We start from the raw sequence: 12066 nt of genomic DNA, 5'->3' as shown, positions 1-12066 counted from the left end.
ATTCCAATTATTGAAATAATCTTTATTATTATTATGTCGTCTTGTCACTTTTCAAATGTTCAAAACCGCGAGAAAATATTCAAATTAAGAATATTAATTAAGAAGGCGTAATACTAAAGGCACCGAATTAATTTGTGCACCTAATACAATCAAAAGATGCTATATCTCTAAACCGGGAAGTAGTAAAAAGAAAGATAAAAATCTTAAAATTTTGTCAAAGTATGATTTTTGGTATCTAGTAAGGATAAAAGTTAAATCTAGGTACGATGTACATAAAAGATTATAATCCATGTTACTGTTTATCGTACCTTCATTATCTAAGTACTTCTTTTTATCAAAGTGCCCGCAGTTGTTTTTCTATGATTTAATTGAAATAAATGAGTAATTCTCGATGTCACGAGAACAGTCAATGTACTGGGAGTAATTAAAAATTCATTAACAGTTTCAGGGCTAATGCAGTAATCTGTAGTGTTTCAAGAAAGGCAATAAAGTCGTTGATCGTCATTATTTCCCATAGCGTAGACTTTATACGAGCTTCTCATATATAGTAAAACGCGTGGAATACAGGACGACCTTGTTATCAGTAACAGCCTCCATTCGAACGATACACTTCGACTTTCCGTACACTGATTATTTTACGATGGTTCATTCCGTATTTCTTCATCGACTGCAACACATCAACATCGCCAACAGTTCCCTATCGCGGTCTATCTACATTTCTCCAAATTTCAGTGAGTGACATACGTGTTAAACGATAGGTAATTATTTGAACATTTATCAAAGAGTAGCTGTTTGTAAATCCTCATTGTTTGTTTTATTCGCGTTTTTATAATATGCCGTTTTATTATATTACCCGCTACGATATCTTTCGGCATTCGATTATTTGAGAGGATAAAATCGTGCACCTTTGGTATTTGATGCAAGAAACTCACGTAATAGTAAGGAAAGTCTACTATCCAAGGAAAGAAGAAAAAAAAAAGAGGGAACGTTCGTGTTTGTAACTTTCAATCGTTCCACCTTTCTCACTTGCAACTCGACCGTGTGTACCAATGCATTGCATTCACGATTGAAATTGTGTTTTCAACGTTGATAGACCTTTTTTTTTCTCGAAGAAATAATTAACGAACTACTCGTGTTTAATTTATCTTCGAACGCTGTTGAGTCAAAAGGGAAGATACGCGGAAGAACAAAGGGTGGCGGAAGTAATCGCACGAACTGTAATAATTAGAAGAAAAGATTTTTCAAAGAAAAGCTGAGCCGTACAAGATCTCGTTAAGTCTCTAAGTTTATCAATATCTATAGCAAAGATGAAAATTGCCGTGATCGGTGCTGGATCCGCTGGTCTCGCAGCCATACGACATTGCACTTCCGGTGTATACAACGCTGAAGTAGTTTGTTACGAGAAAACGGACCAAGTAGGAGGTACATGGGTTTATAGGGAAGAAGTTGGTTTGGATCGATATGGTTTACCAATACACACCAGTATGTATAAAAATTTAAGGTAAAGTCAATTATAAAACAATGAGGAATTATTAAATTTTTTATCTCTTCATTGTAAATCAATCGCTAAAACGGTTTGTATAAAAATTTGACAGAACAAGAGTTGATAATCTTAACACTAGAACTACCGACGATTGATGTACACTAATGTACAAGTTGAAAATAATACAGAAAATTAAATAAATAAATAAATAATTTATTATATATATATCCATTCTTTATCTCGACAATAGCCAACATACATTCCAGTGAAAATACCTCGATAGAATTTATAAATTAAAATAAGAAACTTGAAACAAGTCATTTTGACCCCTTTGGTAGTTCCAGTGTTAACTGCCAGACTCCAGTCTAACTAACGACACGTTATAAGTAAGAGATACTAATCGAACTTGTCATTTGCCATCAATATTCATAAAGACATCTGATAAATTATTATTCAAACTCAGTAAACTCAAGGATATTTTGAGTTCTTTTTTTTTATTTGTTTAATGGAACCATATAATTTTGCTCACAGAACAAATCTTCCCAAGGAAGTAATGGGATATCCAGATTATCCTGTTCCGAGTGTACCCGAAAGTTATCTAACTCGTGAGCAAATGCTCAACTTCCTAGTCTCGTATTGCGATCATTTTAAACTTCGCCAGTACATTCGGGTATCTTATCAATTTCTAGTTCGAATCGTATCGTTTATCGTTAAAAATAAAAATTGTTTATAAGAATATTCATCTCGCAGTTTCTGCACAACGTTGAACTAATAGAGCCGTCTAACGGAGACCGGAAGTGGACGATCAAAGTGAAAGATTTACAAAGAAACATGGTCTTAAATGAATCGTTTGATGCTATTATGGTTTGCAATGGGCATTACTTCGAGCCTAGTTATCCAAATTTGAAAGGTCGAAGTATTTTTCAAGGGAAACAGATGCATAGCCATGATTACAGGGTTCCGGATATTTTTCTTGATAAGAAAGTACTTGTTATCGGTGCTGGTCCTTCTGGTAGGGCACTATTACATTTTTCTTTTACATCAAATGATTATTTGTATTTATTCAAATGAAAACGATAGGTATGGACTTGGCTTTGGATATATCGGGAAAAGCGACACGTGTGATCTTGAGTCACCACTCGAGAGACCCTATAGGCACTGTGTTTCCAGCTAACGTTATACAGGTGATAAAGAACAAAGGAATCAAAAGGAATGTCTTGAAATACTTTATAACTCGGTTGTTTCAATTTTTCAGAAACCAGATGTAAAGGAACTAACTGAACGCAACGCTGTGTTCAACGACGGTACCAGTGAACCAGTGGATATAGTTTTCTATTGTACAGGTAGTTCCCTCGAAACTTTATGTGTAATATACCTAGTGCAAGTAAGAGCTATTTGTGTCTTTAGAAGTAGTCATTAGAGAATTACTTTTCTCCTAATTGTTCCACTTAATTTACTGTAGGGTACAAATACAGTTTCCCCTTTCTAAGCGAAAAGTGTGGGGTTCGAGTTGATTCCAACATGGTGACACCGTTGTGGAAACATCTCGTATCGATCGAAAATACCAGTCTTGCTTTAGTCGGTCTTCCCTACTACGTTTGCGCCTTCAGTATGTTCGATCTGCAGGTACAATTCAATAGAACGTGATCGTTAAAATGTTTCGTTCGAATACCGGCGAGATGCTATCGTCAGTGATTCGAATCATTAATGGAGATGTTATCGATCGATGGTAGGTACGATTCGTCCTGCAATATTGGACCGGCAGAAAAGATTTCCCTTCCAAAGAGGATTTGCTGCGTGAAGAGGCGAAGGAGTTGGAAAATCTTTTAAAAGAAGGTCTACAGAAACGGCACTTTCACCTGATGGGATTCAAGCAGGATCGTTATTACGACGATCTCGCGAATACTGCAGGAATCACACCATTGCCGCCTGTACTCGCGAAGCTGCACAACGAAAGCAGTACGCACTTCTTGGATGACCTGGTGCATTATCGGGAAACTCGATACAAGATTATCGATGACTATAACTTTATTCAGCTTTGAAAATACGTCATAAATATATTGACCGCCATTATATAAATATATTGTATAAAGATATTTTGTACTCTGAATAGATCCAATTATAATAATTATATAACGTAGACTAAAAGGTGTTTTCCGTTTGTTATCCTATTATAATGACGATAAAAGGTTAAACTTTGTCTTAGGGGCCTAAAAATTATGGTCTTTTTTTTATCTTCTTGAAGAATTTAACAAATAGAATCCAAATTTTAAGGCGCGGAATCCACCGATTCAGAAGTCATGCATGTGTAAAACTGAGCGTTTTTAAAGTATTTGACAGGTTATTTCGATATCATATTGACTCTTCCTCGCATCCAATCCTTTGCCGGCCGCCAGTTGGACTCTATTCGTTGGGTTGGGTGTGAGTACCATCAGATCCTATCAAATCCGAGGGGATATTGTTTATAAAAAAGAACTAATAGGTATACCGGGTTTAGGCCGCCACTTATGTAATTCTGTTTTACCGACGGCGACTCCACTCATTGGACAATATGGCGTCGTACTGACCTGTCAAAGTACGCCAAGTACACACATTTTTATGTACTCGTATCTTTTAAACTATTGGTTTTCTAAACTTTTAATTTGCATTTTTGGACTTTTCAGGTCAAAAACTACAAGATTTGATAATTTGTAACCAAAAATTTTTGGACCCTTGAGACAAAGTGCAGCCCGATAGAATTACACGAGAATTGTAAAGGGACAATTACAACTGTTAGTAGCAGGTTTGTAACAAACAAATCAAGTTCATTTCGATGCATTTGATGATTGTAATCGAATGTAGCGCCATAGATTAGTGCATGATCCAACCGCGAGGTGATGCCTGAACGCAGTTCGTCAGTTAAATGCAGTTAAATGCCTCGGTTGCGTGCGGTGCAGTGTTGTGTGTGATGTAGCTGTGTAACGAGCGTGAGTACATTTCACTCCATTATCATTTCGAAATGATGAGCATTTCCGCGGTCCCAAAGTGATTCAGTGCCGAAATATTTCAGCCCGTTTTGACGGCTGAGCCACGATGGTTGAATCAATAGGGAAGCACATCGAAAGGAATCAGTGTAAGTAGATCCTTAAGTGAAAAAAAATATTTACGGAATATATATGTTTTAACTAGCCCGTACTATCGTTATTTTCTACTTAGCGAATCTCGCATGCAACTTCAATCGTTCGCGATTCTACACAGGGGGTATTGTAAGCACGGTTCAGGGATACGCGTGAAACGTGGGATGTTTATCGTATATTTTCCGAGACAAAAAGAATTTCATTTACATCGAGAATCACGACGTTACTTTTCTAGATAGAAAGTTGCATTCAATGATGCGCGATATGTGGGCTACGCACAGACTCTCTCGGGTGAATGCATTCGTAAGAATGCATTCACGTCCGTTGTGTGTCGTATTCCTCTCCTGCTTTATGTAATTTTACTACGGACACCTGTCCGTCAGGATTCAGAGCATCGTGAGTATCGCCGTTCAAACGACGATAGGGTGCTAACTGCTAGTCTTCCTGATACTGTCAACTGTTTTCGTTCCTCCTTATCTGTCAGATGTTTGGAATAACCGATAAAAAGGTTTTCGGTTGTCGGCAGACTGCCGATCTGAATAACACGATTATTGAGCGCATGCAGCTGAGCTTAAAATAACGTGAAAAATGTTTATGCGCTCAATATGATGTTTTATAAATTATAGCCATTTAATTTTAATTTTAAAATGTGTAATGTAAATTTTATCATTGTTTAACAGGGTACTAAGGTGGAATTAAAGAAATTATAAAATGGCTACAAAAACAGAAGACGCAACATCTATTGATAATACCAATGATGGTATAAAAATGATTATTTCTCATATTTGTTAATTATACTGTTATACAGTGTTGTAATATGTACAATTGTAGGAGAAAGCATGGACAAGGAGGTATTAGCGATCAGTGGGAATGATGAGACCGGTCATCGTATTCCACCTACATATTTGTATAATTCAGGTTCTGAACAAAATACAGGAATATCTAATCAAGAGCAAAGCAATAGAAATCGTGCTCAAGCTACAGAGGACCAGTTAGGACCATTGCCACCAAATTGGGAGAAAGCTTACACAGACACAGGAGAAGTTTATTTTATTGAGTATATATGAAATAAATTAACTTGTAACAATATATTATACTTATTTTACAATTATCTGAATTATATATGTTTATTAACGATCGTTCCACAGCCACAATACAGGCACTTCCCATTGGTTAGATCCTCGTTTATCTAAATTTCAAAAAAGATCTCTCGAAGAATGTTTGGACGATGAATTACCTTATGGTTGGGAGAAAATAGACGATACTCTGTATGGTACATATTTCATTGATCATGTAAATCGTAGAACTCAATATGAAAATCCTGTGTTGCAAGCCAAACGGGCGCAACAAAGTTTAGGAGAAAGAAAGAGTCCTAATTTCACGAGAAATCCTGATAAACTAAAAGGTCAGAAAATAAGAACAACATTGATAAAAAGTTCAAGGGGGCTAGGATTCACCATTGTCGGTGGAGATGATTCTGTTGAAGAATTTTTACAAATAAAAAGTGTTGTACCAAATGGACCAGCATGGTTAGATGGAAAATTACAAACTGGTAATATATGAAATTACATAGAAGGATCATCTTTAATAGCAGTACAACAAATTTTTAAATAAATTTTAATTACAGGAGATGTTTTAGTGTACGTTAATGATACGTGCGTATTAGGTTTTACGCATAATGAAATGGTAAATGTGTTTAAATCAATTGGTAGCGGTGAAACTGTTACGTTAGAAGTATGTCGCGGTTATCCATTACCATTTGATCCAAACGATCCAAACACAGAAGTTGTTACTACTATTGCTGTTAATGCACCAGGTAAACTTTTTATTAAATAATAGCATGTTTTTGATAGAAGAATAAATTCTATTTCCTCAGATATTTTAACAGAAGATCCGAGAATGTACATGGATCTGGATCCTGCTTTGCAAAACAACGGCCGTTTTAATTTCCTGGATTCTACACTCTTGCCAGTACACAATCTTCAAAATGGTGAAAACCTTGCCACAACATCTGTCAATTCAATGCCAGATCTTTGTATTTCGGATAAAATTAATACGATTAAAAGACCTAGCAGTACAGATATTCTGTTGTCTGAAAGTGATTTAAATGACTGTAAAGATACGTCAATGTCTTCCAAACCAGAATTTCTCAGTATTGCAATTGTAAAGGGAACTATGGGATTTGGATTTACAATAGCAGATTCTGCTCATGGTCAGAAGGTTAAAAAAATTTTAGATCGTCAACGTTGTAAAAATTTGATGGAAGGTGACATTTTAGTTAATATAAATGACATTAATGTAAGAAACATGTGTCATTCTGAAGTAGTACAAGTTTTAAAAGATTGTCCTCGTAACGAAGAAGCATTGATACATGTTCAAAGAACAACATCAAAGTCAAACGAAAAGAAAGAAAAAAATTCCCAAGACTTTTTTAGAAGTAAGACACCAACTGCTGATATTTACAGTACTCAGACAAAAACTGTTGTACCGAGCCGACCAAAAACACCACTTATTGATACCAGGAATCACCCTAAATCACCAACAGGTGCAATGAGATCAAACTGGAACGAACAAAGCGAAAACGAATTAAATCCCCTCGATAATAGATATAAATATTCAGAATATACACATGACATGTACTATACCGATCCTTATAAAGCAAACATCACAAATTTATCTGATAATTTTGCTACAATGACGAATTTAGATGATGATCCTGTACGAAATACTGCTAAAAGAGATTGGGTTACAAATGACAAATTAAACATAAATAACGACGTGTATTCTATTGATATACCTCACCATGATAACATATTAAAACAAAATGGATGTTTACACTCAGATTACTATAAAGATTTGTATACATCACAGTCCCATTCTCAGTATAGCGAACAAGATTATAATGTATATTCTATCGGTCAAGAACAAAATGTTGATACCGGTGAAATATGGGATAAACGGAAAGAGACTACTAGTTTTGAACATGAGCAACCACATTCCAGTTCTATACCACGGTAAATATTATGAATTTGAGTTTACTATATTAGTTCTTATAAAAATGATTATAAAAAAATTTTAGCTATCCTCAATATAGCAATGAGTTATTGTGTCCAATTGTGCCTGATATAGAGTGGATAGAAACATTGGTAACTTTAGTAAGGCAAGATACAGGATTTGGATTTAGAATAGTAGGTGGCACAGAAGAAGGATCTCAAGTGAGTTAGAAAATTATCATTATTTTCAATCGAAGAAAGTCAAAGATATTGATAATGTGATCGTTAGCAGGTTTCAGTTGGGCATATAGTACCTGGTGGTGCAGCAGACTTAGATAATCGACTGAATACGGGTGATTTGATTATGTCTGTCGATGGTGAAAGTGTTATGAATTCGTCGCATCATCACGTGGTTCAATTGATGATAGCTGCCGCTCAAAATGGCAGAGTTACCTTAGGAATACGACGCAGGATTAATACGCAGGACCATCTTCCAGAAAACCTTCAAACACCATACAACAGACAAATGAATCTCCAATATCCTTATGATGTAACAGTTACTAGAATGGAAAACGAAGGTTTTGGTTTTGTTATTATTTCCTCGGTTAATAAAGCTGGTTCAACGATTGGTAGAATAATTGAAGGATCGCCTGCGGAAAGATGCGGCCGATTAAATGTTGGAGATCATATTCTTGCCGTTAATCACGTTGACATAACGAATGTATGCCACAAAGACATAGTGAACTTAATTAAAGATTCCGGTTATTCTGTCACTTTAACAATCGGTTACCCTCTTGATGATTGTTGTAGTAATACGTCTCTATCGCAAAAGGTAGTATTTGATCTTGAATCTATTTCTAGTTAAATCTAACTTTATTCTGTGAAATAATAAACTTATCAAATGAATTGTTACAGGACGAACCAACATGTGATGGAGACGGAGGTCAGTATCACGCGGTTGAATTAACTCGTGGAACTAGAGGATTTGGTTTTAGTATTCGCGGAGGACGTGAATTTCAAAATATGCCATTGTTTGTTTTACAAATTGCTGAAAATGGTCCTGCGTCCATTGATAATCGGTTAAGGGTGAGTACTGTATTATTAAATAACTTAGATATAAGATTTATATCTTAATAATAATAATTTTAGGTTGGAGATCAAATAATTGAAATAAATGGAATCAATACTAAAAATATGACACACACAGAAGCCATTGAAATAATACGAAACGGTGGACCATCTGTTCGACTTTTAGTTCGTCGTGGTTGCCAGATGCCTTCAGTGGTAGGTGCTCCTCCACACCTCTACGATATGAATATATGAAATTAACCATTCTAAGTAACATCATATTAATCTTTAAAAAATTAACGATATTTACTTTTGCAAATGTCGATACTAATGCTAACGTTACCCTTATATAACTTTCCTTCATAATTTTACACGAAGCTTCAAAGTTTAACATTACGTACCATAATAAGACAAAAAAAATCAATTAAAGACAATACGAGAAAGAAAAGAATGATTGCAAGAGGTTGTTTTATTGCAGTGAGAGTTAGATTAATACTGTTTTACAGTACTATGACATTTGGTACAGAAATATCTGGTGCAAAAGGGAAACAGTGTGTTATATTGTATATTTTATGGAAGTTGGTTATACATATTATACGTAGGTATGTAATAAGATATATACTTTTTATACGCGACACGTCAAAAATCACTTTTTACATTTACATGTCGTGCAGCTTTTATATTTGATAATATCATTTACATGACCATTAGAGCTTCAAATTATATATTGCAATTAATATTAGTATAAATACTGAGGACATGGTTGTTGATTCTCAATGAAATTATACTTTATAATGGTATTAATATTAATTATATATATACATATATATATATATTAATTGTAATGTTTTGGTAATTAAAATAGGAAATCTTTATACATTTTAAGTTGAAGAAAGAAGTGTGTGAAGGACTTTTCTTACAGCTATAAATGTGACTTACGAAAAGTCCGATTTATAGGGATGATACTTGCTCACTCTAACAAAATTGGACTGGTGCTAACTCTGTATTTAAATGATATAATTTCTGAAAGAAAAAAAACATGATTAATTCATCCTAACACGTGTGATAGCTTGATGAGAGTATTGTGCCTTGCGCGTGTTCCATATTTAATAACAAAATTATTAAGTAAAAGCTTAAGCTTTTGAAGTAATTATAAATTTGTATTAAACTTCATTGTAGAGTAATCTCACAATCGACCAAATAAGTATTCGACCGATTGATGAGGGCACCCCACGCAGGCATTTATTGAAATTACCCGAGGTGGGTGTGCACCCTAAAAAACGTCAGAAAGTTCGACTTTTTATTTTACTCAACTGCTGTTCATCCAAAAATAGATATTTATAATAAGCGTGTTTAGCATAAACGACTATAAACGATATTTTCATCGCATTTATGTCATTAAGATAAGTTAATATTTCATAAAATCAAGCAAGTATTCATTCTGATTAAAAGAATCTCCAAGATTGTTCACTTTATACTTACAGATTTTATACTTTTTTGAACCAATTTACATTAAAGATAAAAATATGTAAAGAAATATAGTAGAAATATAAACGTTAGTGAAGTACAATCTATTTGTAATAGCAAATAGCATTGGTACACATGAAACATAGAAGTTATCAAACAGAAAGAATTTCAGACTGAAAAGATCTTATCTAGAATAAGTATTGTATTCTCTGTGGTAATTGCATAAGTTCCAGAATACTACGATAAATTGTATAATACTTGTATAATAATGCCTTTGATCATGAATTTCTAAATATGAATATACAAATTTTAAAGAATCTCATAGAATATCATTCAACGTTTTGTGAATACTATTTTTTTGAGCAGCATTTGAATGATACTGTCGATATTGTTTTCTTTTTAAGTATTTATTATGACTGTATGAAATATATAGCAATAATTAAATTAAGTACTGATACAACCAAAGAAGCAGATGCACTTATCAACCATTTAAGGATGCAGTGCGGAAGATCAATGTAAAGAGAACTTATTGCAACATTAATTATTTAAAATTTCCTGTTGGGACATTTTTTCATTAATCATTACTCAATAACATTTTATAATAAACAAATGACGATTGGGGAAACTTTTATCGGAATCACCTCGTCCGATCTTTTTATTAAAACATGTTAAATATGTAAAAACTAATAAATATATTTTTTTACTAGTAGGTCAATAATAACTAGAAAAAGAATGTTGTTCAGTAGAGTGTGATAAGTAAAGTGAATCACAATGAATTATATTATATTTTTAAAACCTTATCAGGCACTTGTGACACTTGAATGTAAAATCGTCATTATGTTCATTATTTGTTTAAGTAAACAGTTTTACCATGTATCATGTCAACGATGAATAGCGATAATCGCATTTAAACCAGATTACATTTTCATTACATCATAGCTATTGTGCTTATTTTTTTATAATTAAATATACATACATATACGCGTATACAATTTGTATATTATGTAGGATATTATAAATTGATTGTAAATATATACATATACATTTCAAAAAAAGAAAGAGTCGTACGATATTATTGATAATTATGTTCCATAAAGGAAACAATAATTGTTCAATTAAAATGTATCGATGATTTTTGTAATTTCATTATTAAACAAAACTCCATGTCTTCTGTAGCTACGATTTTATCTCTTGCCAGGATACATAAATCTTCGTACTTACAAAATTGAAAGTACTTTATCATCGAATATGTTACTTTATCTCGTCACTGCCGTGTAGTTATATAATTTCTCTAAAACATTTTATATTTATTATAAACAACTATTGGATATTGTACATGATCGTTGATGCTATTGACGCTCGTTGATTGTAATAGTAACACGAATAAATTCGAAAACTCGATGTTGTTTCTAAAATATTATTATACCATCATTATATAATTGTTGATAAATGTACCACTAATAAATACTTGCAAATAACAACGCCGAATCTGTCTTTCAATTAAAATTAACAATAAATTATTTATAATTCAGAGCTAGATAAATGTTTCAAAAACTCTTTTCAAAATGTATTTAGCTTCATAATATACTGTTTAATTGCATTTGGATAGGTTTGTTCGTACAGTATACGGAATGAAATTTAATTAACAATAAATAAATGGTTTCAAAAACGGCGCCTAGTTAAAGATATCGCGGTCAACAATGAAACCTGCGCCTACATTTCCAAGAATGCGGCGCCTTGACGTCTCGTCGTGACGTCAGCCAATGTCGTCAAGCTACATTTGAAACTTGCGCTTTTTATATCTTGCATGTTTCAATCCTTTCGAAATAATTAAAAATTAATAAGTAGAAATGATTTTCAAAAGTTCTCGGTTTTCATAAATCACGCAAAAAGTTCATTTTAACATTTATGCTATATTGTTCGATTTCTTACAAAGGAT

The 12066-nt window shown here is 33.5% G+C and overlaps 2 protein-coding genes across 10 annotated transcripts; both read left to right on the top strand.

Annotated features, from left to right (window-relative positions):
- The first annotated feature begins 578 nt into the window (after positions 1-578).
- LOC114871778 (senecionine N-oxygenase-like) lies at positions 579-3623 on the top strand. Of its 2 annotated transcripts, none has more exons than XM_029178135.2 (8): positions 579-731; positions 1303-1501; positions 2015-2153; positions 2234-2495; positions 2564-2667; positions 2739-2826; positions 2946-3109; positions 3217-3623. In XM_029178135.2, the coding sequence occupies exons 1-8, from the start codon at positions 641-643 to the stop codon at positions 3523-3525; spliced, it is 1356 nt and encodes a 451-aa protein (XP_029033968.2). In that variant the 5' UTR covers positions 579-640; the 3' UTR covers positions 3526-3623. The 2 variants fall into 2 exon arrangements, with proteins under 2 accessions (XP_029033968.2, XP_029033970.2); XM_029178137.2 differs by having other exon boundaries at positions 638-758.
- Positions 3624-3969: 346 nt separating this feature from the next.
- LOC114871810 (membrane-associated guanylate kinase, WW and PDZ domain-containing protein 1-like) lies at positions 3970-11528 on the top strand. Of its 8 annotated transcripts, XM_029178246.2 has the most exons (14): positions 3970-4058; positions 4147-4265; positions 4333-4449; positions 4533-4595; positions 5280-5359; positions 5431-5656; positions 5748-6151; positions 6227-6415; positions 6476-7613; positions 7679-7814; positions 7882-8424; positions 8508-8678; positions 8742-8876; positions 9840-11528. In XM_029178246.2, the coding sequence occupies exons 5-14, from the start codon at positions 5311-5313 to the stop codon at positions 10002-10004; spliced, it is 3156 nt and encodes a 1051-aa protein (XP_029034079.1). In that variant the 5' UTR covers positions 3970-4058; positions 4147-4265; positions 4333-4449; positions 4533-4595; positions 5280-5310; the 3' UTR covers positions 10005-11528. The 8 variants fall into 8 exon arrangements, with proteins under 8 accessions (XP_029034079.1, XP_029034080.1, XP_029034084.1 ...); XM_029178247.2 differs by lacking the exon at positions 4333-4449; XM_029178251.2 differs by having other exon boundaries at positions 4333-4595; positions 6488-7613.
- The last annotated feature ends 538 nt before the right edge of the window (positions 11529-12066 follow it).

Source organism: Osmia bicornis, chromosome 13, assembly GCF_907164935.1.
Source record: "Osmia bicornis bicornis chromosome 13, iOsmBic2.1, whole genome shotgun sequence".
Classification (NCBI taxonomy): domain Eukaryota; kingdom Metazoa; phylum Arthropoda; class Insecta; order Hymenoptera; family Megachilidae; genus Osmia; species Osmia bicornis.
Note: the sequence above shows the minus strand (reverse complement) of the source record. Positions and strands in the feature narration are given on the sequence as shown.

Excerpts from the sequence above, each read along its gene's own strand:
- LOC114871778 (XM_029178135.2), top strand. The coding sequence starts at position 641 with ATGGTTCATTCCGTATTTCTTCATCGACTGCAACACATCAACATCGCC. Across the intron at positions 1,502-2,014 it reads AGTATGTATAAAAATTTAAG|AACAAATCTTCCCAAGGAAG; the intron begins GTAAAGTCAATT and ends TTTTGCTCACAG. Across the intron at positions 3,110-3,216 it reads TCAGTATGTTCGATCTGCAG|GTACGATTCGTCCTGCAATA; the intron begins GTACAATTCAAT and ends GATCGATGGTAG.
- LOC114871810 (XM_029178247.2), top strand. The coding sequence starts at position 5,311 with ATGGCTACAAAAACAGAAGACGCAACATCTATTGATAATACCAATGAT. Across the intron at positions 5,657-5,747 it reads GGAGAAGTTTATTTTATTGA|CCACAATACAGGCACTTCCC; the intron begins GTATATATGAAA and ends ATCGTTCCACAG. Across the intron at positions 6,152-6,226 it reads AGATGGAAAATTACAAACTG|GAGATGTTTTAGTGTACGTT; the intron begins GTAATATATGAA and ends TTTTAATTACAG.